The 25857-nt window shown below is 35.5% G+C and overlaps 1 protein-coding gene across 5 annotated transcripts in view; it reads left to right on the top strand.

The window, feature by feature from the left end:
* The first annotated feature begins 7303 nt into the window (after nt 1-7303).
* The window catches only part of LRRFIP2 (LRR binding FLII interacting protein 2), a 63570-nt gene continuing 45016 nt past the window's right edge, over nt 7304-25857 (top strand). For 4 of the 5 annotated variants that reach the window (XM_087918211.1, XM_087918207.1, XM_087918213.1 and 1 more), the window contains exon 1: nt 8431-8571. In XM_087918211.1, coding sequence (XP_087774337.1) covers nt 8563-8571 — 9 coding nt within the window. In that variant the 5' untranslated portion in view covers nt 8431-8562. Of the gene's footprint in view, nt 8572-25857 lie in introns of all 5 variants that reach the window. The other variant, XM_087918206.1, reaches the window with a different exon arrangement.

Here is a 25857-nt window from a genome sequence, read left to right as displayed (position 1 = left end):
TAAAATAGCAGTAGATTGTCTTCATGTTTTAATTGGGAATCAAACCTTTATTTATTCTTCTAATGATTGAATCTGTAAGTCAACTTCCAATTCTAGATTGGAAGTTGTGGATATAATATTGACTTCTGGCTGATACTGTGGCACTATCGGATGTGAGGAGTGGGACTCTGCGCACTCATGCTGAGTTCTTCCTGTTGGAGGGTTCTTAAAGGACTGAAGCCACCCTATAGAATAAAAGAGGGGTACCCTGTAGTTTGGGGAGAGCAGCAACTCTCCTGCTGGACTCAGGAATTCTTCCCTCTGCCTCAACGAGGAGAAGAGGCAGCCATGATGGCTGCCGCAAAGCTGGGACAGCCGAGGCAACAAAGAAATGTGTAGGAACAGGCAGATGACCAGTGATTGGAGCTGGGTGAGAAGATTCCTTTTTATTTAGACCCTAACTTTAAAGAAAAAAAGGAAGAAGAAAATCCAGGAAAAGAGACTCTTAGAACTATTTTTAAAAGTAGTGAATTACCATAGAGAGAAAAATCCTAGACCCAAAAGAACTAAGGGAGAGGGGAGGAGGAGGAAGAGGAAGAGGAAGAGGAGGAGGAGGAGGAGGAGGAAGAAGAAGAAGAAGAAGAAGAAGAAGAAGAAGAAGAAGAAGAAGAAGAAGAAGAAGAAGAAGAAGAAGAAGAAGAAGAAGAAGAAACAAACAACAAACAACAACTGTATTGTCATTGTATAAGTACAACAAAACTGTGGATGCACCCCAGCAACTATTCTCAATACAATAAAACCAAAGCACTTAAAAATGAAGATAAGAAAAATAGAGTACTCACTTCTCCATTTGCAATTTGAGAGTATAATATCTACGAATATACACAAAATATACATCCAACACTGACTGTAACACTTAGCCGAGTATAATACAAAAGAGATGGATTGTACTGTAATATGTTATACATCTGAATGGGGCATTGAGATTTCATATTTTTGCACATCTTAATAAGGTAGTGACTTAGTGTTTATTTGCGGTTTGGATGGCCCAGGGAAAGAAACTATTTGTTAATCTAGTGGTGTGGGATTTTATTGTCCTAAAACACCGTCCAGACAGCAGCAGGTCAAAAAGATAATTGCCAGGGTGTGAGGGGTCTTCTATAATGGCCTTGATTCTGTTTTGGCACCAGGACCTGGCTAAGTCTTCCAGGGAGGGCAGAGGGGAACCAATGATCTTTTGAGCTGTGTTTATCACCCTCTGTACAGTTTTCCTGTCCTCAACTGTGCAGCCTGCATACCACACACCCAGACAATATGTCAGAGTGCTCTCCACAGAGGCTTTATAGAGAGCCAGCAACAGCTTCTTATCCAGATTGTTCTTCCTGAGAAACCGCAGGAAGTGCAGCTGCTACTGAGCCTTCTTCACTATGGCCTTGGTATTAGGGGAGCAGGAGATATCAGCTGAAATATGGATGCCAAGGAATCTGATCATAGGGAAGTTTCCGCTCATTCTCTGTTGATGATGAGTGGGGTGTGGTCCCGTCCACGTTTCCTGAAGTCCATAATCAGTTCTTTGGTTTTATGGACATTCATGACAGATTGTTCTGTGAACACCAGGTAGACAGGTTCTCTACTTCTGCCCTGTATGCCGTCTCATCCTCTCTGGAGATGAGACCAATCATGGTCACGTCGTCTGTAAAATTTATGATGGTGTTTGTTGCGTGGCTTGGTGAGCAGTCAAAGGTGTACAAGGCATAAAGACCTTTTAAAACATAGAAAATTGGACTTTTAAATTGGGCAGGCATTGTTTTGGAAAAGCATTATAAATGCTGGACTATCTACTTGAATTTATTTGAACAGTTACTTTGCTTCCATAAATTGAACTAAATTTGGAATAATTAAATCTATAAGACTTGAAACAACACTGAAACCTAAGTCAAGGGAGCCATCTACTGATGAATGGAATATACCAGACCACTAGAAGTTTAGAAAAACCTTTTGATGTGAGAAATAAACATTCATCTAGAGGACTGTGGTGACACTTACTGTTTTATAACTAGCTACAGTATTACTGGAAAGACTATTATGAAAATAAAGAAGACTTTTAAGTAACACAAAGTGATGTTGACTTGCAGAAGCTTCCTGAAATTACATGGAATTGATGAATAATCCTGAGATATAAAGGACTATGATTATTGAACTTTTTGAGGAGTAACTTTGGACTGCAATATACAGTGAAACTCAAAAAATTAGAATATCATGCAAAAGTTCATTTATTTCAGGAATGCAACTTAAAAGGTAAACCTAATATATGAGATAGACTCATTACATGCAAAGCAAGATAGTTCAAGCCGTGATGTGTCATAATTGAGATGATTATGGCTTATAGCTTATGAAAACCCCAAATCCACTATCTCAGAAAATTAGAATATTGTGAAAAGGTTCAATATTCTAGGCTCAAAGTGTCCCACTCTAATCAGCTGATCAAGCCATTACACCTGCAAAGGGTTCCTGAGCTTTTAAATGGTCTCTCAGTCTGGTTCAGTAGGAATCACAATCATGGGAAAGACTGCTGACCTGACAGTTGTGCAGAAAACCATCATTGACAACCTCCATAAGGAGGGAAAGCCTCAAAAGGTAATTGCAAAACAAGTTAGATGTTCCCAAAGTGCTGTATCAAAGCACATTAATAGAAAGTTCTGTGGAAGGGAAAAGTGTGGAAGAAAAAGGTGCACAAGCAGAAGGGATGATCGCAGCCTGGGGAGGATTGTCAGGAAAAGGCCATTCAAAAGTGTTGGGGACTTTCACAAGGAGTGGACTGAGACTGGGATCAGTGCATCAAGAGCTATCGCACACAGACGGATCCTGGACATGGGCTTCAAATGTCATATTGGGAGGGCGGAGCTGGTGTCACGACAATACGGCATGCGATCTTGGAGGTCTGAGATCGTTGCCGATATCTTTGCTCCTGGATGATCCTATCAGATCTAAACTGTCCCGAAGAGACGGTGAAAGTGAAGAGCGCATCCTGTCAATCCCAGGGATACCGCAAAGTCCCTGGTAGATCCAGGAGAAGCTCTTCTTGCCAGCGGCAAAGAGGCAGCCATTAAAGCTGCTGAAGTTGGGACAGCTCCAAAAGGAAAGAGAACAGAAAGAGAGAGTGTGCCGGTTTGGTGAGAACTTTTTCTTTATTCTAAGATCTGAAAGGACACCCTAAGGAAAACAAAGAATCTGTAAAAGTTTTGACAGAAGTGATTAAGCGGCGATTTTAAACAGGAATGTCAAGTAATGTTTTTTCTCATTGTTGGATTTTCCATACATGATCTTATATTTTGAAACTGGACTGGTTTTTTTCTTTTCCATCTATTTTTTTTCTCTTTTTAAATTTTGTAACATTTTAGGTTAGAGACTCCCTTTTAGTTATTTCTTTTTAAAAAAATCTTTTTTAAAATTAATTCTTATTTTATTTTGCTTGGAAAAGGAGGGGGAAAGTGAAAGCAAAGAAACTTTGTAACACTGCCAACTAGAGGCTTGGAAATATTCTATTTCTCCTGTGACCAGACAAAGCTGAGAAAGAAAGAACTGAGACTTTTTTTCCAAGGACATTGCTATTTGATAAGATAGAGGGAAGAGCATGGGAGAGTATTATTGCAGGTGCTCTTCTGGGTTTCTATCAGTAGCTGGAGTCTGGTGTTGAAACTTAAGGGGAAAAAGGTGATAAGTTTTTGGAGAAGAGAGTTATAATAAGAGCCTTGGATAATTAAACAAAGTGCAATGTGCTTTTTAAACTTTTTCTAAGTTGTGCTATCCCTCCTCACCAGCTTTATTTTATTTCATTTTATCTTTTTTTTTTTTGCAATAGCTATTTGGATCTTTGGCTTTGTTGGAGCTTGTCTTTGTTTTTCTTTTTTTTCTTTGGAAGTCCAATCTGTATGCTTGCTTTTTATTTTAAAGGGAAAGCTTTAGTATTAATGTTTCCTTTTTTTTTTAAGGGAATTGCCTTTTTTTCTCCTTTCCTGGTATTTTTGTTTTTTCATCTACCTTTCTGGTTTATTTTTATGCACTCTTTTCTATTTGAAACCTCTCAATTGGATTAAGGTGTTGAAAAACCTGAACAATTCTTCCTTTTCTTTCTTTTTTTTTCAAGCTTTTTTCTTCATCTAACTACTGATTGGATTAAGGTATATAAGAACCTGAAGAAATTTTGTCCTCCCCCCCACTTTTTTTAATCATTACTATTTGGCTTCTTTTTTCTACTATTTTTATTTCGAACTACAATTGGTTATTTCACAATTGGATTAAGGTTTAGAAGAACTTGAAGATTTTGAATTGCTTAAATGAGTAGGAAATTTACCGCTCCTGGTTCTTCAACTTCTACTTCTTCCTCTCCACCATCTGGAGGACAACGTTCAATACAAACATTGTTAAAGCAAGAAAAAGAACAAGAAAAAGTGACTCTGCAGATGATTATGCAAGGAATTCAAAATATTCAAGCAAGATCAGAGAATATTGAAAAGAGAATAGAGAACATTGAACAAAGAACAGAGAACATTGAACAAAGAACAGAGAACATTGAACAAAGAACAGGGAAAACCAATGAAAAAGTGGAGAACATCCAACAAATGATGTTGAAGTATGATGAGAGATTCCAAAAAATTGAAGAAGATAAACAAAGAGACAAGAAGATTGGAGATATTGATAATAGATTAACGGTGGTTGGACAAGATAAAAGTGGCATGTTGAGATGGGAGATGGATAGATCAGAATTCTATCTTAGATTCCAAAACGTAGAGGAAGAAAAAGGACAAAACTTAGCTGAGATAATGATAGAAATACTGGCTGAAGCTTTGGAAATAACTCAAGAAAAGATGATGGATGGAATAGATGAGGTTTATCGAGTTTTCACAAGATATGTGATGAGAAATAGCTTACCAAGGGAAGTTCACATTAGATCTACAAAGAAAGCCATTAAAACGCAAATATTGCAAGTGGTAAAAGAGAAAACATTGAAATATAAAGACAAGGAGATTGTGGTCTTGAAACAAATACCCAGAAGAATGAGAGAGATGAGAAGAGAAGAGAATACTGATTCCTGACTAAAATGCTACTTAAAAAAGAGGTGAATTATAGATGGCTGATTCCAGAAGGTTTAATATATACATGGCAAGAACAGAGACATAGAATTGACTCAATTAAGAAAGCGGAATTATTTTATACAGAATTTTTTGGAGGGAAAGAGGAAGAGGCAGAAAAAGAAATCTCACTAATTGAATTCCAAGAGGACTGCCAAATGGCGATTGAAAAAGAAGAAGGTGCAGTAGGTGGAAAGGTGGAAGCCAAAGAACAACATGAACTAAGATCTACGAGAGCTGCCAAACCTAACTACAAAATATAACCATGGAACAGAAAAAACTGATTACAATTAATATAAATGGACTTAACTCAGCCATTAAAAGAAGGAAAACCTTTCATTAATTAGACAAATTAAAATTTGATATAATTTATCTACAAGAAGTACATATTAAAAAACAATATGAACAATTGTTGATACAGCCAAAACTAGGGAAAATATTTACTTCCTTGACCCAATGTAAGAAAAGAGGAGTGGTTTTATATATTAAAGAGACCATCCCAGCAAAATTGATTTATATCGATGATGACGGAAGAATACTAATGGTGGAAATAATGGACAATAATATGAAAACACTCCTGATTGCAATCTATGCTCCGAATGACAATCAAGAAGAATTCTACAAAAATTTACATATGAAAATAATCGAACTGGACTATGCTATTATAGTTATGATGGGAAATTTTAATGGAATTGTAGACAATAAGTTGGACTATACAGCACAGAAAACAATAGAGCAAAACACAAAGTCCTCTTTTCTGATGAGAGCAACTTTTGCATCTCATTTGGAAACCAAGGACCCAGAGTCTAGAGGAAGAATGGAGAGGCACATACTGCAAGATGCTTGAAGTCCAGTGTGAAGTTTCCACATGTGTTGATTTGGGGAGCCATGTCATCTGCTGGTGTTGGTCCACTGTGCTTCATTAAGTCCAGGGTCAACGCAGCCGTCTACTAGGAGATTTTGAAGCACTTCATGCTTCCTTCTACAGACAAGCTTTATGGGGATGCTGACTTCATTTTCCAGCAGGACTTGGCACCTGCCCACACTGCCAAAAGCACCAAAACCTGGTTCAATGACCATAGGATTACTGTGCTTGATTGGCCAGAAAACTCGCCTGACCTGAACCCCATAGAGAATCTGTGGGGCATTGCCAAGAGAAAGATGAGAGACGTGAGACCGAACAATGGAGAAGAGCTGAAGGCCACTATTGAAGCATCCTGGTCTTCCATAACACCTCAGCAGCGCCACAGGGTGATAGCTTCCATGAGGCAGTAAGTGCTGCAAAAGGGCCGTAAACCAAGTACTGAGTACATATGCATGCTTATACTTTTCAGAGGTCCGATATTGTTCTATGTACAATCCTTGTTTTATTGATTGCATGTAATATTCTAACTTTCTGAGATTGTGGATTTGGGGTTTTCATGAGCTGTAAACCATAATCATCACAATTATGACAAATCATGGCTTGAACTATCTTGCTTTGCATGTAATGAGTCTATCTCATATATTAGTTTCACCTTTTAAGTTGCATTACTGAAATAAATGAACTTTTGCACAATATTCTAATTTTTCGAGTTTCATCTGTATTGCTTTTGGATTTGAGTAAGACAGAACTTATTAAATTAAGACAAGATGCTCCATCAGGGGGAAAGGAGTGAGGTTTCAAGAGAAATGGCATTGATGTTTCAAAGCATTAGAGATACTATAGCAAAGAATCACAGAGAGATAAAGTGCCTAATGCAAGGCATACATGGGAAAATAGAAAATACCCTACAATTGATGATGAGTGAAGATCAAAGAGTCTAGGAAAGAGAGGAGATAGCAGAAAGAATGAAAGGAAAGACAGAATGGACAAACCAGCAAACAAAGCAAGAAGATGGGAAGGAGAGGATGATAAAGATAATAATGACTAATGAAATAAACCAAGAGAAAAGCACTTTAAGAGATTTAAAAATGGAATCTGATAACCTGGAAGATACTTTTGAAAGGGGGATAGCAGCTTGGGTGGATATTTTGGAGACCTGGCAGCTTAGGAGGATAGAGATGGGAGAATATTCAGTCTGAATGGTGAAGATATAGATACGGATAGAGATAAAGATCCAAGAGAGGAGCATGGGAGGTAAGCCAACACACACACACACACACACATTCTTTTTTCCTAATATAATGATGGTCTGATTAGAAATTTCAGTAGAGGTAGAAATAAGAATACACATCTTCATATGAAGTAATCGTTAGATGGAGGTTGGAGGTTGAAAAAGGGTATTATAAGGTATGTTTAAACAATAGGAAGACTGGTACTTGAATGGCGTATTGTGACTTTGAACAACTAAATAATGAAGGACTATGCCTTATATAAACGTGTATTAATATTAGGATTAGCAATGGTGACCAGATTAGAAGTTAGAATAGAGGTGGAAATAGAGGTAGAAGTTAGAAATAGGGGAAATATTAACATATATAAATTTTTTAATAATAGAATACAAGTAATAATTTGATGGAAAAGATTAGAGGGTAAAAGATGGTATTACCATGTATGCTTATAACATTATTGACATTAAAATGGAATTTTGAAATATTGCATAACTACTTTTTAAAAACCGTGTATATTAATATTAGGATTATATAAATTTGATTAGTATATGATTACAAAAGAAATAAGCATTTTTTCCCTAATGTTGTGAAATAAGATAGAGTTAGTAAAAGGGATTTGGAAGAATAAGTATATTAAATTTTTAGAATACTTTAGGCATGTAATTTATTTCAGTTTAATTAAATTTAATCTGAATATGTGGTGTCTTTTGAGTTATTTCCACAGTGAGGGAAGTGTTTTAAATGTCTATAGAGAAGAGAGTAATCCGTATACTAGCCCTATACTAAGAAAATATGCGACAGAAAATTATGTAATAGAACAGTTATATACAGGAGCATGTTTAGATATTTGACGTTAAATTATAAAACCAATATTTAGGAAGATTGATGATTTGGATTTTTTTACCACTTTTTTTTACTGGAATCAGGTTTGAAATACTGTATATAATATCATTATTACTTTATGTATTAAAACTATTAACTCTGATTGATTTGAAAAACCAAAATGCAGATTCTGCAATTTTTGACAAAATTTGAAGACTTATTTGAAAACTCACAGATTTATTGTGAAACTGTTATTAGTAGCCTTAACATTTTCAAATCAAAATTAATTTCTTTTAATTATTAAAAGAAAAATCTCAAAACAGTTTTGATCAAGATATAAGAATCACATGAACACTTTTTTGTTTCTGAATTTTTTTCCTCTATTTTCTCACCATCTGTTTTTGTTTGTTGTTTGTTTTCGTTACTGAAGTCAAGTGATTTTCATCCTCATGGGGAAACTGCAGCTGATTATTTTAGCCGCACTAATCGTAGGGGAAGCATTGTTTCTGACTTGGATGATGTCAGCATTCCAGACATGAGCAATGTGAGTGTCTTTAACATAAAGTTGATGCCATTGCTGCTAAGTTTTCTCGGTAAATGTGTTAATATTTTTAAAATTATTTGTTAGTTTTAACAATGGCAATAATGTTATTTTATTATCATGCATGTACTTTTTTGAGTTTTGATTTTTATAGCATATAAAAATTACAATTTCAATTGAACAGTGTGTTGTCTGGGTACAAATCTTTTTAGGATATAATAATCTAAAAGTTTGCAATAATATTAATTACATTGATGTTAATTATAATAGTATCAATAATAATAATTACAATAGTATTTTCTTAACCAATTCAATATGGCTTTCTAATCATATCCACTAATCATATCCATCTCTTTCCCTATATCTAGCTCCTGTTTTTTCCAGCTACCATTGATAAAATAAGTCCTAAGTCAGAATGTATTCAGTTTCCTTCTTTTCCCCAATTATAAGTGTTAGCCTATCCTGCACATTCTAGGATTTTTAATCACATTTTCATCTGTTGGGATCTCTTCGCATTTCCATTGTTGCACAAATACAATTCTAGCTGCAGTCAATACATGCAAAATCAAATATGCATTCCCTTTATTATATTGATCTGGCAAAATGCCCAACAAAAATATCTCTGGTTTCAAGTCAGTAAGCTGTTTTATCATTTTTTCCAGCCATGTATGGATTTTTGTCCAATATTTATTCACTTTAACATGTCCACCACATTTGATAATACAAGCCGTGTGTCTCGTGGCATTTCCAACATTTTGCAGACTTATCCTTAAACATCTTTGCTAATCTTTTTTTTAATACATTTTTTAAATTTTTTGTATCTACAAACACATCACTGTGTGAACAGTCTGATTCCAGGTTATTTTATATTTTAACTACAAACATGACAATAGTTTCATATTGGTGCTATGAACTTTCTTATCTCGTTTGATATTAATACATATTATCAATCTTTAACATTCAGTATTTCCATATATTATTTAATGTTAATCTATATTCTTAACATTGCTTCTTTTGTTATATTAATTGTCATATTTGCAATGTTTAACAAATTTATAATATAATTCAACTAGTCACTCATAGATTCATATTAATTTATATTACCCATTGTTTATTCCCTTTCTTAGTTTTTAATTATGCCACCTTTATGTTTTTTTAAAACAAAGTCCCTTTTTAATCTCATTATAATACACACATCATAATTTCTATTCTATTTTCATTTAACAAATTGTACAATTCTAATAATAATATAATGACTTTTATCTGTTACCATATACTACCATATCTGTTACCATATTTTCTATCAGATTCCACATGTAATTTCTTTCCCTACCATACAATATTGAACTTATGCATGTTACCTTTAACAGTTATATGACTTACATAATAATCCTATAATAGGGATCTTCTATATCTTAAATTATAGTACTCCCATTCATGTGGAATCCTCATCTCTAACTCTCATTAACGCTTTAATTAATCTCTTCCTAGCTTGTCTTCCATTTTCTATCATTTTTTGACCCTTCCTCTTAATCATTTCTCTTTTTTCTATTATGTTCAGCTGTCTTTTTCCAATTATCTAATTCTATCCTTATTCTCTCGAAATGTTCTCTCTGAAGTTCCCTTCCCTGTTGCATTTCTTGTGGGCTATTCTCCCCTTGGTTTATTGCATCAATCATTAGCGTTTCAAATTTTCTTTCCTTTTTCCCCTTTCCTTTTATTTGCTGTTCCTTCTGCTCCATTTTTCTGGCTTCTCTTCTAGTTAACTCCTCCTCCTTCTGTGTCTGTCAGGCTACAGAACTTTTCCCATTCAATCAACTAGAATGAATTTCTGAAAATGTATCAAAACATAGCAAAAGGAATCCTTTATTGAGATGAGACAATTCATGTAGGGGTTAAAAGCAGCGTCTAAGGTCTCAGGCATGCAGAGATAGATAAGGGAGTTTTAAACCCCTCCCCTTATCTTGATGTGCATTTAGTAAAACAAAGAGCCAACATGTTAATTCCCCCCACCCCCTTTTTAGAACGATCTTTTCCAGAGTTTCCCAGGATACATCTCACTGTGGAATTGTTATGGTCTCTTCATCTCCTGGCTGTCTCTCAGAAGTGATAGATTCCGGTCATCTGAGTTTCATCCTTCCATTGTATCATGTGTAGGTTATACAACTTCGATATAATATTAAATATATTCAGGTTACATCAAGAAGGATTTCTTTGTAAGTCGTGTCCCACCCACCCCCGTCCGTCCCCCCGTATTCCATTGAAGACATGACAGATACACAGATACACAGCTTCTCCATTTCCGGATTTTCTTCCATGCTTTGTATTTTATTCAGAATGTCCTCAAATCTCCTGCTTATCATATCTATTCTATCCTGTAGTTCCAGAACCAATTCTCTGCATATTTTACTCATCTTTAATTTTTGTTTATTCTATTTCTTATACCCAATTGTCAAATTATCCCGCAGTCATTATTTAAACCAGTGTCACTTTCCAAACTGTAAATCCAAATAGGCAGGAGCCTTTATGTGCCAGATTTAATCCATTTGACTCTTTTCAATAGTCCAAGGGGATATCTTCTTATATTCCTCCACCGATTTAAGTTTAGTGTTAAACTTTCTCTTAACAATACAATTCCTTTAATTCTTTCTTTCAATTCCTCTTTTATTAGGTCTTTTTGTTTAATTAGGTCATTTCAAAATTTTAGAGATATGCAGGATTTTTCTTTTAACAGCAGGTGGCCCTCTTAAATCAGTTCCCACTTCCCACCTTCCCCCTTTCTTGAACCTTTCATCAAATTTGCTGATATTTCCAAAAGTTAATTATATATTCCTTTTTCAATCAATCAATTAATTTTTAAAAAAGAATGTCTGTCCCATGCCAAATCCTCTACAATCACCAATTCCAATTTTCAAATATTCCTTTAAAAGTTATCTTTCTTTATTTTGTTTTCCTCCCATCTTTTGTTTCTTTAAAAAATTGAATTCTTTGTATTCTATTCATTCTTCTCCCATAATAGTTCCAATTCCCAAAAGTCAATTCCCAAAAGTCCTTGTGAGCTCTCTTTCCTGATATTTTTATCAGGATTACCTTTAGCGATTCAGAAGTATTTTCACCCAGTTCAGACACCGTCACTTCGCTCATGTAGAGTCTTAGATTTTCAGACTGTCCCCGTCTTCATGGCAGACATTTTGGTTGCCGCTGCAATGAGGGTTGGTTGCCGCTTTGGATGAGGGGCCATTCCATGTCAGGGAGGAGAGATGCGGCTCTGCTCTACCTCCCAGACCTGAGGATTTTCCTTGCCATCTTTTTGCAGTTGCGCAGATGGGGTAGCTAGCAACGTAGCTCTCAATGTCTTTTTTAAGGGATGGCCAACAGAACAAACATGGACAATTGCAACCATGTGCATACACTTCCAAGAAATTAACATAAACTGAGCAAAGATGGGCCATATGGGAGAAAGAGGAATATGCCGTATGATGGGCTCTCCTCACCTGGAGACATTTTTTAAAAGGGAACAAAATCCCCTTTGAAGTCTGGACTGATAATAAAAATTTTAAAGCGCTGAAAACTCCACAGAAACTTTCCCCAAAACAAGTAAATTGGGTGCAATACTTTAAATGTTTTAATTTCACTCTCAATTATCTCCGGGGGGGGGAGGAACATTTTAGTGGATGCCTTGTCAAGAAAACGGCAATATAAAAGCAAAAACAGTGAAATTGTTAAATCAATGCTCCAAACACCCCAGCTCACCAAAGTAATCACCCGAGCACGAGCCCAAAAAGAACCATTTGCAGACAAATGTAATGGCTTCCAAATTTAAGGAGGCTGTTTATACTTAAGGATGACTGGTTCCAGGCTCAGAAAAACATTTGCTTACTTAAGGACGGTTTAGCCTAGGTAGAGAACAAACTTTATGTCCCTGCCAGCCAAAGACTGGATGTCATCAAACAATGCCATGATTCCAAAATAACTGGATATTTTGGATTTATAAAAACTCTGTTCCTCATCAAAAGACAATTCTTTTGGAGTAGGACTGCTTTTACTGCCACGTTACTGTTGTCTGCTTGGATGACAAATGGTTGTTTTAGAATTGGTTCTGCTGTTTACCTTTTTTGAATGCCGCTTAGCATTCCATGGTCCAGTTAATGGGTTTCCTTGGTTTCAGTTTCCCCCACGTTTGTTTTTAGTAACTTTGTAATGAGGAGGGTGATATTCATAAAAGCCGGAATGAACTGACAGTAAAAGTTTGCAAAATCCAGGAAACTTTGTAGTTGTTTGTGGGTTTCGGGAGGCTCCCAATCAATGGTGGCTTTTACCTTTTGTGGATCCATCTCTATTCCTTCTTGGGATATTCTATATCCCAGGTAATCAATTTTTTCTTGGTGGAACTCACATTTAGAGAGTTTTGCAGAGAATTTGGTGGCTTGGAGTTTTGTGAGAACTTCCCGGACTAGTTTTATGTACTCTGCTTTTGTTTTGATGTAAATTAAAATGTCATCAAAATAAACTAGGACCCCTTTGTATAAATGTTCATGGACTACCTCATTAATTAATTGCATAAATACAGCAGGGGTTTCTTGTAATCAGAAAGGGAATACTTTAAATTGGTAGCACCCCAGCGGGGTGTTAAAAGCAGTCTTCCACTCCTCCCCTTTCCTAATTCTGATGCGATAGTATACCTTTTGTAAATAAATAGTTTTTCCCTTTTTTCTCCTTCATAGCGGGAATGGGTACATTTTTTTCCACATTGATTGTGTTTAAATTCCTAAAATCCACACAAAGGCATAAGGTGCCATGTTTCTTTTCGCAGAATAATACTGGGCCAGCTATTTTTGGTTGGGTGGGTTCGATGAAACCTCATTTTAGATTTTTGTCAATAAACACTTTGAATTCATTTAGTTCTCTGGGGGACATGCAGTACATTTTCAGTTTTGGAAGTTTAGCCTCTGGCAGGATCTCAATGGCACAATCCTTGGGGCGATGAGATGGAAGTTCATCAGATGTCTCTTCACTGAAAACCTCAGCCAAATCCTGGTATTCTTTGGGGATGCTAGTGGGCTCAGGAGGGTGGCCAGCCATTTCCCCGTTCTCTTTTCCTTCCTTTCTTCTCTCTGGGATGTTTGTGAATGTTACATGTTTCTGGAAATGTGCGGTTCTTCTCTTCCAGTTTATTTTAGGGTTCCACTTCCTTCCTTTTTCTCAGGGGGTGGGTTTTGCAGGTTAAATACATTAATATCATTATTAATCAATCATTTGACTATACTTTTATTCATTCATGTTTTCCAAAATTATCATATTTTACTTAATTTGTTTTATGACAATTCAGATTATCATCCCAGAATCATTTTGTAGATATAATAAGAAAAGAATACATCTTTATATAATTATTATTTTCTAAAAGTCTACATATTTCATTACTATATTTTATTGTCTAACCATTGATAGAATAGATCCCAAATTTTATAAAATTGTTTATCATCTTGTTCTCTAATTTCAAATGTCAATCTACTCATTTCAGCACATTCCAATATTTTCTTAATGATTTCCTCCTGTGATGGTATTTTCTCATTTTTCCAGGTTTTAGCAAATACAATCCTAGCCGCTGTTAATACATTTACAATCAGGTATTTCAAGTCTTTGCTATATATTTCAGGTAAAATTCCCAATAAAAATATTTCTGGTTTCAAATCTTTATGCTTTTTTGTCATTTTTTCCAACCACGTGTGGATTTTAGTCCAGTATTTTTTAGCATCCGCACAAGTCTACCGCGTATGGTAATATGAGCCAGGTATCTGATGACATTTCCAACATTTTTCGGATTTATTCTTGAACATTCTTGCTATTCTTGTCGGGGGAAAGTGCCACCTGTAAAACATCTTATACAAATTTTCTTTATATGCTGCTGACATTGTCATTTTATAATTTTGAGACCACAATTTTTCCCATTTCTCTAGATCAATCCCATATCCAAAATTATTTCCCCAAGCAATCATAGTTTCTTTAACTTGTTCTTCTAGTTTAATTTCTAATAAATATCCATACAATTTAATCACCTTTTCATCAGTACCTGTCAAAATCTTATCTAAGTCAGTCGGTTTATCATAGAAACCTTCTGTTTTAGAATCTTTATCATACCTTGAATGTATTTGCGCATATGAAAACCAATTCATCTTTATACCTTGTTCCTCTAGTTTTTGTATAGATTTAAGTTCACCCTTTTCATTCAATATTTCACCATATCTAACTGTTTGTTCCTTTTTGTATATGATAGGATAAGAAAATGCTTCAATAGTCGATAGCCAGACTGGAATTTTCAAATAACATTGTCTTTTAATCTTCTCCCAATTTAACCACAGAGACTCCCGAAAATAATGTCTTCTAAAATACCCCTGTGTTTTAGTTCCTTTATACCATAAAAAAGCATGCCACCCCAACAACAAATCATGTCCTTCTAATGTCAACAATCTAATATTTCTTAATGTTATCCATTCCTTAACCCACATCAAATTTGTAGCTTGGTAATACAACTCCCAATTAGGCAAACCAAATCCTCCTCTTATTCTAGCATCTTGCAAAAGCTTTAACTTTATTCTCGCTTTCTTACCTTGCCATATATATTTCAACACAATTTTATTTAAACCTTCAAAGTAATCTTTTCCAAGCCTAATTGGAATTGTTTGAAACAAATATAAAATTCTGGGTAATATATTCATCTTGATTGTTGATATTCTCCCTATTTTTTTTAAACAAATTTTATTAATTTTAAAAAATACACAAACAAACAAAACTTAGAATATAATAACATAGGACATCTTTTCTAAAAAAACAAGTAAAACATCTTATTTAAAGACAGGATAATTCCAAATTATCACATTTCCATACCAGCACAGTTTAATATGTATATTCATCTTATCTGTTCAACTTCATATCTTTTCCCAACTTCTCTTTATTTCTCCCTTTCCTTCTATTCAATTATATTTCTTTTGCCTTAAATTGTATATATTCATTATATCCAACTAAAATTTCTTTGTTTTCTTCCAACATTCTTCTAACGTTTTGATAAACAAACAAAACACAAAACATAAATACATAAAACTTCTTTTTGGAAAGCGGCTTACCCCAGGTAACTTCTTTTTGTACAGACATAAATCAAATTCATGCTCACTTAATATACTATGTCATATCTTATTTAACATTCTATATTTTCTATATATTTTCTCTCTTCATTCACTCTCTTCATTCTATTTTATTTATTTCATCTCAGTTTAAATAATTATACTTGTATCTTTTGTCCGTTCTCTTTCAATTATCTATTTTTCTTTTCTTTCTAAGTGCAATATTTCTCCTGTAATCACTGGTTGAAGTATGACAACTTTTTATCATTCCCCTAAATTTAACACTTAAAATAATACATACTTTCCATGCTGATTCTGCTTAGTACAGTCTAAGTATCACATTTTAAAATAATAAAACAAAGAAAAAGAATTAAGTTTATAAAATGGTAAAAACAATATTCCATAGAAAGTTAAACTCTATTGTTAAATCTTAAACATTTTTATACGTTCCCTTTAATGCATTATTAACTCATATAATATTTCAGTTTTCTAACTCAATTTCAAATACTAATATCTATGATACAATCTTATGTACTTTTGCAGAATCATTTTTTAAATTATAGTTTACCTTTTGTCTCTGAAAAAAACCTGTTTTTTAACATCTTGTTTTAAGCCTTTATGACTTCTCTTTCCTTTTTCCCTTCCTTTCTTATCAATTCTAGCCTTTTTACCTCCCCATGTCTCAAACTCCACTCTCCTAATCTTCCCTCTCTGTTGTATTTCTCTTTTCTGTTGCTTTCTGACATTGTATCGATTTTTCATCTTATTTTTCCCTTTCTTGGTTGCTTTTTTAAGTTCTGAATTCTCCGTTTTCTTTCCCCCCTTTCTCTTTTCTTCTTCAAGTGAGATTGAAGATTAAAGATGGCTTCTTCTCCTTCATCCCAGCCTTCTTGTTGTTGTATTTCTTGGTAGGTAGAAATCGCCATTTCTAAAAAGTGAAAAATAGATCCAGAAGAGCCATTGCCTTCTTTTTCCTCTTCTTTTAGCTTTTGAAATTCCATTTGCAATTCTTCAACCGATAGTGCCATTTTTTTCCCCTTAAGCACAACCCAAATGTTTTTAATCCTTCAAAAAATAGTTCCCCAAAATCCAAAAGTCATAAAGCAATCCAAATCAGAACAAATTGTTTCATTTAGCACTTCTTCTTTTTATATTTTCTCTTCCTGGAGTAGAGTTCAAGGAATTCGGGAACTGCACACGGTCGCAGATTCCTGCCGCCGCCGAAGCCTTGCAAACTGGAAGTCGATATTCTCCCTATTAATGACAGTTGTAAATTTTCCCATTTCGCCAAATCTAGACCTATCTGCTGTTTAAGTTTGATATAATTATTCTCTTTTAGTGTACTGCATCTTGCTGTCAAGTATACCCCCAAGTACTTGATCTTATTCGTGACCTGAATTTTCAGTAGGTCTGCCAATTCTTCCTTTTGTCTTGATATCATATTCTTTGTCAAGATCTTTGTCTTATCTTTATTTATTTTCAAACCAGCCACCTTTCCATATATCTCTATCTTTTCTATCAATTTTGATGCTGTTTCTAGTGGGTCTTCTAAGATAAAAACCAGATCATCTGCAAATGCTTGCAACTTAAATTCTTCCTTTTTAATTTTCATCCCTTTTATATTCTTTGCATCTCTAATATTTCTGTTTAGCACTTCCAAAGTTAACACAATCAACAAAGGTGATAGTGGGCATCCTTGTCTTGTTCCTTTTCTTATATCGATAGATTCTGTCAGCTCTCTCTCTATCATTACCTTTGCCGTTTTCATATAGCTTCTATTGCTTGAATAAATTTTCCAGCAAAGCCCATCTGTTCCAGCAGTAATAACATGAATCGCCAATTCACATTATCAAATGCCTTCTGTGCATCTAGAAATATCAAAGCCATTTGTTTTTCAGGATGTGCCTCATAGTATTCCAAAGTGTCCAAGATTACTCTCATACTGTCTTTGATTTGTCTCTTTGGCAGAAATCCATTTTGGTCAAGATGGATAAAATTATTTAAATGTTTTTAAAGTCTTTCTGCCAATATTGAAGAAAAGATTTTATAATCTGCGTTTAATAGGGAGATAGGTCTATAATTCTTGATTTGTAATGGATCAGTCTCCTCTTTTGGAACAAGTGTGATATAAGCTTCTGACCATGATTTAGGTATCCTCTTCTTTAACATAACTTCATTCATAACTTCTAGCAGTGGAAAATTCAACGATTCTTGCAATGTTTCGTAAAATTCTGCCGGAAGTCCATCTGGGCCTGGTGCCTTTCCATTATTTTGTTTCTTAAGTGCTTCAGTTAACTCCATCATCGTTATATTGCTTTCTAACATTGTTTCAATCTCTGTAGGTATCGGGGGTAACTTAGCATTCTGTAGGTACTGTTTAACTTTTTTCTCATCAATATTCTCTTGTGTGTATAGTTTCCCATAATAATCTCGAATGATTTCCTTCTTCTCTTTACTTGGTCATCTATTAATTGCGGTATTTTCCTTGATTCTTTCTCCCTTCTCAATTTATATGCTAACCATCTACCTGGTTTATTTGCATCTTCAAAATAGTTCTGTTTGGCACCTCTAATTTTTTGTGCTAATTCTTCTTTTTCTATTAGACCCATTTTATTTTTGGTTATATCCATTTTTAATTTAATGTCCTTTCTCTGTGGCATTTTCTGTAGCTCTTTTTCGAGTCCTTTATACTCATCTTCTAATGCCTTTGAGGCTAATCTTTTCATGGTATTTCTTTTCCTTGTATAATCTATTATCAAGCCTCTGGCATATGCCTTCATTGTATCCCATACATTCTGAATTGATGTATCTTCTTTTTTGTTTTCTCTAAAGAAAATGCCAATTCTTTCTCCATCCACTGTGTGAAGTCTTTTCCCTTTAAGATAGTATTATTTAACATCCATCTAGATCTTCTTCTTTGTCCTTTCCATTTAATTGTCATTGGAGTGTGATCTGCCCAAGTACTTGTTTCAATATTTATTTCTTGAATGTTAGTTATTAATTCTGTTGACATTCATATCATATCCTGGACCATGATAAGTGTCCATTTGAATAGAAGGTGTATTGTTTAGTTTTAGCATTTCTTTCTCTCCATGTATCTTTTAAGTTTATTTCATCTACCATTTTAAAAAAAAGATTTAGGGAGAGTCTTTCTCCCCAGCACTCGGCCTCCCCTTACTTACTGCTTTATTTGGACATTGATGCAGCTTCCCCACAGTAGAATAAAATTTAAGAAAGAAAAAAAAATTATCTCTGGGTTGACCACTATTGCATTGTTCACAGATAATCAGAGTTGGAAGGGATCTTGTAGGTCATCTAGTCCAGCCCTCCACCTAAGCAGGAGACCCTACACCATTTTTGACAAATGGCAGTCCAATCTCTTTTTGAAAGTCTCTAGTGATGATGCTCCCACAACTTCCGAGAGCAAGCTGTTGATTATTCTCTTTGTCAGAAAGTATCTCCTTATTTCCAGGTTAAATCTTTCCTTGTTCAGTTTCCATCCATTATTCCTTGTCTGACCTACAGGTGCTTTAGAAAATAGCTTGACCCCTTTCTCTCTGTGGCAGCCCCTCAAATATTGGAATACTGCTATCCTTCTCTTCACTAGACTAGCCATTCCTAGTTCCTGTAACCATTCTTTGTATGTTTTAGTCTCCAGTTCCCTAATCATCCTGATTTCTCTTCTCTGCACTTTTTCAGCTACCACTGCATACTGTTGGCTCATATTTAGCTGGTTGTCCACTAAGACTCCAAGATCCCTCTCACAGTTACTATTGAGCCTGGTTTCACCCAGTCTATATGTGTACTTTTGGTTTTTCTTGTAATGTACGACTTTATTTTTCTGTACATTGAATTTCATTTTGTTAGATAGGGCCCAGTGTTCAAGTCTGTCAAGATCCATCTGGATCGTGAGCCTATCTTCTAGGGTGTTAGCTATTACTGCCAGCTCTGTATCATCTGCAGATTTGGTAAATTTCCCTTCTATGCTCTTATTTAAGTGATTAATGAAGATACTGAAGAGTACCGGGCCTAAGACGGAACCTTGTGGCATCCCACTGCTTATTTCTCTCCATGTAGACTTAGACCCATTAAGGACTACTCGTTAAGTACGGTTTGTCAGCCAGTTGTAAATCCATCTGGTGGTGATGTTATCTATCCCAGTTTTTCTAGCTTGCCAAGAAGTAGGTTATGGTCTACTTTGTCGAATGCCTTGCTGAAATCTAAGAACATTATATCCACATATTTTGCTGGTCTACTAATTTAGTCACTATGTTGAAGAATGAAATAAGATTGGTTTGGCATCATCTGTTTTTAACAAACCTGTGCTGACTGCTAGTTATTACTTTACTTGTTTCTAGATGTTGGCAGATCTGTTTTTTATTATCTTTTCCAGTATCTTCTCAGGTATTGATGTTAGGCTGATTGATCTGTAGTTTCCTGGGTCTGGTTTTTTACCTTTTTTGAAGGTGGGAACCACATCAGTTCTTTTCCAGTTCTCTGGTAGTTCCCTGGTGCTCCGGGATTTTTGAAAGACGTGGTGTAATGGTTCTGAGATGACCTCTGCAGCTCCTTTAAAACTCTGGGATGTAATCTGTCAGTTCCCAGTGATTTGTGTTCGTCAAGATCAGACAGGTGTTCTCTTACTGTTTTTGGTTTTTTTTGCTTATTTTAATTTTTATTTCTAGTCTGATTTTTTAGAGTTATATTTTTGGTAGGTTGGGCTATAGTTTCTTTTTACATGAAGACCGAGGCAAAGAATGAGTTAAGCAGCTCTGCTCTCTCTCTTTTGTGTGTTACTTCCTTGCCGTCTTCTTTCTTTAGTTGACCGACTGTTTCCTTGATTTCTTTCTTGTTATTTGTATGTTGGAAGAAACTATTTATAATTATCTTTGACTTTTGCTGCAAGTCTTTGTTCATTCTGAGCTTTTGCTTACTGACTTGGTCTATGCAGTTTCTGGCTATCTGCTGATAATCTGCCTTAGTTGTATGTCCCTCTTTCCATTTTTTGTATTTGTCCTTTTTTTCTTTCAATTTGTCAGAGAGATCTTTGTGCAGCCATGCTGTTTTTTTCTTGGATTTCTTGTTTTTCTTTCTCAGTGATATTGTGCTGGTCTGGGCTTTTATGATCGTATTTTTCAGAGTTTCCCAAGATTCTTGGGTTGTTTTCCCTTTAGGATTTTCCTCCAAGGAATCTTTCCCAAGTTCTCTCTGAGTATATTAAAACAGCTCTTTTAAAATCAAAGAGTCTGGTGTCATTATGTTCTATTGCTTGTGTTTGTGTTGTGTTGAATTCTAGTATCACATGGTCACTCTCATCCAAGTAGTTTCAACTTCCTCTATGACTTCATTCTTATTTGTAAGAATTAAGTCCAGTATGGCTGTCCCTCTAGTTCCATCCTCTATCTTTTGGACAACAAAATTGTCAGCAAGGTTGGTTAGGAACCTATTTGATTTCTCACTTTGTGCAGAATTAGTTTTCCAATTGATATCAGGGTAATTGAAGTCCCCCATTACTATTGTTGTGTGTTTCCTACATATGTTTGTTTGTTGACAAAAAGGACATCTCTTTTTTTCTGCTTGATTGGGTGGCCTATAATATACACCTATGGCCATTTCATTCTTTTTTTCTTTTATATTGACCCAGATGCTTTCTAGGAGGTTTTCATCTTTGGTTTCATGCATTTTTGTAGCAATATAGTGGTCCTTTACATACAGTGCAACTCCCCTCCTCTTTTATGAAATCTGGGTTTTTTTTTGTACGGTTTGTATCCTTCTATGGGTATGTTCCAGTCTTACTAACTATATCATATCTATCTTCATGTATTAATAGTTCAAGTTCACCATATTTGTTTCTCAGACTTTGTGCATTTGTGTATAGGCACTTGAGATCTTTATGTCTGACTCTGGGTATGCTTCCTATGTCTCCTATTTGGTATTTGAGTTTGTCTTCCTTCCCACCCTTCCTTTTTTCATTATTTGACTTGCTTTGTAGGGGTTTTTGTTTGGAATTAAGTCCTGGAGATCCTAAGGATTGCCCCCCCCCCCCTCAATTTTAGTTTAAAGCCCTCTAATAAGTTGAGTCAGTTGTTTTTCGAAAACATTCTTCCCAGACTTTGTGAGGTGCAACCCATCCCTTGGCAGAAGCCCATCATGGAGACAGTACAGACCATGGTCCAGGAATCCAAAGGTTTTTTGGCAACACTAACCCTTTAGCCAGTGATTAACTTATAGAATTCTCTGTTCTCTTACTGTATGTTGTCCTTTCATTGGCAGTATTGTTGAAAAAACTACCTGTACATCTAAGTCCTTGACTTTCTTGCCCAGCTGCTCATAATCACTCAATATTGTTTTCAAATCCTTTTTTGTGTCATTCGTCCCTAGGGTAGTAGTCTGTGGACCTAATTATTTTGCTCAGGTTCTCAGCCACATCCTTGATTTTTACTCCAGGTAGACAACATACCTCTCCAGATTTACAGTGTTTCACTATCTTATCTCTGCTGTCCCATAGAAACAGTTTGTTGGAGCAGGTGTTATTTGTAGCAAACAAGCTTATCTTCCACAGGCTTTTAGTATCATGCACAATTTCTACCTCTCTGTTTTTCTCCACTTATAGATGGCACTGTTGCTCTATCTCTTCCTTTTCTCTCTCATTAGTTTGAATTGTATTATCAGATCCAAAAATTTTCAAAAGTCCCAGGGATCTAAATTCATATTCCACAAAGTCTTCAACATAGTTTATAATATAGTTAAAATCCCAGTCCAACTTTCCTAGCTTTTAAATTTCGTCCTTTTTCCAGCCAAATCTCTTTTCTTTGTTTCCAGTTTTATAATTAATTCTCAGGCTTTCTCACCACTATTCTTGAGGGGTGGAAAACAAACAATTTCACCTCCTCTTCTTTGAGTCTCACTTTCACCAAGCTTAATTTAAAGGGGAAGGTTTCTCAAAATCTCCCTCAGATCGATCACACTGTTCCTCTGTTTCTATGCTTGCTTCATCGGTCGACTGTTACAGCTTCCTCCAAATCAAACAAGGAGTTTGTGATCTCCTTGTGATCGGCGGATTGTCTTCTCTGTCTTCATCACGCCTCCAGGGTGACTTGGGTTCCTCAGAACCTTCTAGCAGGTTGAAATCAATGCAATCCCACTGAGCCCCATGGAGATGCGTCGTGTCACTTGTCAGCCCTGTCTCCATCTTACATATACTTTTATATGTTTAAGTTCACTATTATGATTGTAGTCTTGTATTTTCTATTATTTTAAAAATTATATTTGGGGATTAGATAAAGCTCATGGAGTTTAATTATAATACTTATTGTATTTGAGTAAAATATGCATATGGCTCTATGACATTTACATTAAAACTTATTGAGGGTATGACATTTTAATACATTTGATTACATCTCAGTAAATATTTCAACATTTAGGTAAAGTTTTTGAGTTTTTCAAAAATTATAAACCAAATTTATGTATCTTCATATTCTGCCACATTAGAATGTTTTGTGATATTTATTACCTGCTATATTCATAGTTGAATGAAATAAACGAATGAAATGAAATGTTTTTCACTTCTCCTACCAACTTATACCAATTTCCTGCTACCAATAAAAACATTTTTTTAAATTTCAGACAACTCCAAGGCATTAAATTGTTAATCCGATGTGTGCAAACTTGAATTTCTACTTCGCAAACATTGTTATATTTGATAAAACAGACTATTTTCTGAAGGAAGTAATGTATGAAGACAGGTTAAATTATATTATAATAAAGTTTGAATAAAAGTGGATCTTGAGAAAAATGGATGTGGAAAGCAATGAAATGAAAGTGAATGTAGAATCATTGCTGGAATAGAAAGTATGAGACTTGCATGAAAAAATACCATAAATTAGATTACTCTTCCAATTGTTTTCAAAGAGTATTGAATTGTATTGAAAGAGGATACAGTGGAAGTTGTATGGAAGAGAATGAAAACAATTACATCATGCACAAAAGCATATGAAGTTATATTAATGTAAAGTATGAAAAGGTCTGCTTATATATCTTCATATTCCAAAGAATGAAGAAGTAATAGTGATTAAAAATATACACAAAGGAATGGCTGAAATTATATATGATAAATAGGTTATAGAAAGATTTGGCATTATGGGTATATAGATAAAAAGAGTTGTAAGGAATGTAATGAAAACAAGAGTTGAGATGGGAAAAAGAAAAGTGCAACAATTTTGATGAAAATTTTAAAATAATATCAATAGAATAATTGTAGCTCAGTATTGAACTGTGGGGATCTTTTTTGGGAGGGGCAGGGCCTCAGTGGTATCTGTGATTGATTGTTTTCTTCCAGACATTTCATTACACAATTAGTAGCATCGTTAGAGCTACCAGGTAGCAGAAAATGTCTGAAGGAAAGCAACCAATCTCAGAGAGCATCAGGATCCCACTCCCCAAAAAAGTTTTTAAAAATGGAAATGAAGGATATAAGAAGAATATTTCTGTAAAGTGGATGGATTTAAAAGTAAGAGCACTTTAGAGATTTGTATTGCAATTAGAATGATGAATTAAAAATGGAGTTTCAAAAAACAAAAAGAAAAAAAATGAATTGATAATTACTACAAGAAATTAGGCCACCTAATGAAAAGGAAGGACTCACTGGAGAAGAGCCTAATGCTGGGAACGATTGAGGGCAAAGGAAAATGGGATAACAGAGAATGAGGTGGGTCGATGGAGTCACTGAGGCAGTCGGCATGAGCTTAAAAGGACTCTGGAGGATGATAGAGGACAGGAAGGCCCGGAATAACATCCATGGGGTCACAATGGGTCAGACACGATTTTGCAACTAACAACAACAATATCACAAAAAATTTGAAAGATGCAAGGTGTGGATGGTGTAACTAGAGAAATGATTCAGAATGATTTTGCAAATTATTTAACATATATCTGGACAAATGTATCTGTAACTTGAAAGATTGTTTTTCTATTGCACATAGGGAAGAATAGCATGATTAAATGTAAAAGCTATTGGGTTAATTTGTTAAGCATATCAAGATAATAACACAGTTCTGACAAATAATACAAGAGATGTTGATTTCAGAAATGCCATGTTAATGATGGGCAACAGATATGCAGATTAGAAATGTGCTTTTCAACAGGTGTTATGAATAGCCACTCTGTAGCTTCCTTGCCAGGTTCTGTGGCAGATAACATCTGAGTTTGAATTCACACTTCTTTTAGTCATGGGCGTTAGCATGGATGTTCAGGAGATTCCTTTAAACCCATTTTCCTAGATAAAATACCATTCTTTTAAAAGACAAAGGCATAATAATCCAAGAAATAAAGCAAGAGTCTATTACAGCTAAGCCGTGTGTGTGTGTGTGTGTGTGTGTGTGTGTGTGTGTGTGTACTAAATCATCTTCCCAACAGAACTGACTATTCATATTCTTAGATGAGAAGTGAAATATCTTCAAGGAAAAAAATAAAATTCAATTGCTTTTTGGAAAATTAATGTATCAATAACCAAAATAGATGTTCTTGACACAAAAAATAGATTGAATGTTTGTAACTTATATATAAATGTCAAATATGATTTGACATTATATATAAATGTCAAATTGTATAACTTGGTAGAATATATACTGTATTAAAGATAGGGAAACAGATAGATAAGATTTAAAATGTACAAATGGGCCTCCAGCCATTTCTGGAGCTCCCAGGGCCTCCTGCTGCCATCTCCGGGGCTCCCGGGGCCTTCCACAGCCATTTCTGGGGCTTCCAGGGCCTCCCGCTGCCATCTCCAGGACTCCCAGGGACTCCCACTGCCATCTCTGGGGCTCCCAGGGCCTTCCATGGCCATCTCCGGGGCGCCCAGGGCCTCCTGCTGCCATCTCCAAGGGTTCCCTGGGCCTCACCCAGCCTGCCTACCCGCCCCACCTACCCTGGCCTCGGCTGGCTGGCTAAGCCGCCACGTGACACGCCAGCTCTCTTTACTACATGGCAGCTGCAGTGCAGCAAACTTCGGGCCTTGAGCAGCCCTCCCAAAGTACCTCCATGTGCTTGAGCAGTCACTCCTGGCCGCCGCCACACATGGAGGTCTGTTTCTTTTGGGAGGATTGGGGTGGAGCGGGGGTGCTCAAAGTTCCCTGCTACTGTCACCGCCACTGCATGCCAAAGGCTGCCCATT

This window comes from Pseudonaja textilis, chromosome Z (genome assembly GCF_049901715.1).
Source record: "Pseudonaja textilis isolate UNSWEBS1 chromosome Z, rPseTex1.2, whole genome shotgun sequence".
Classification (NCBI taxonomy): Eukaryota; Metazoa; Chordata; class Lepidosauria; order Squamata; family Elapidae; genus Pseudonaja; species Pseudonaja textilis.
The sequence above is the reverse complement of the archived record's forward strand: the minus strand, read 5'-3'. Positions and strand labels throughout refer to the sequence as shown.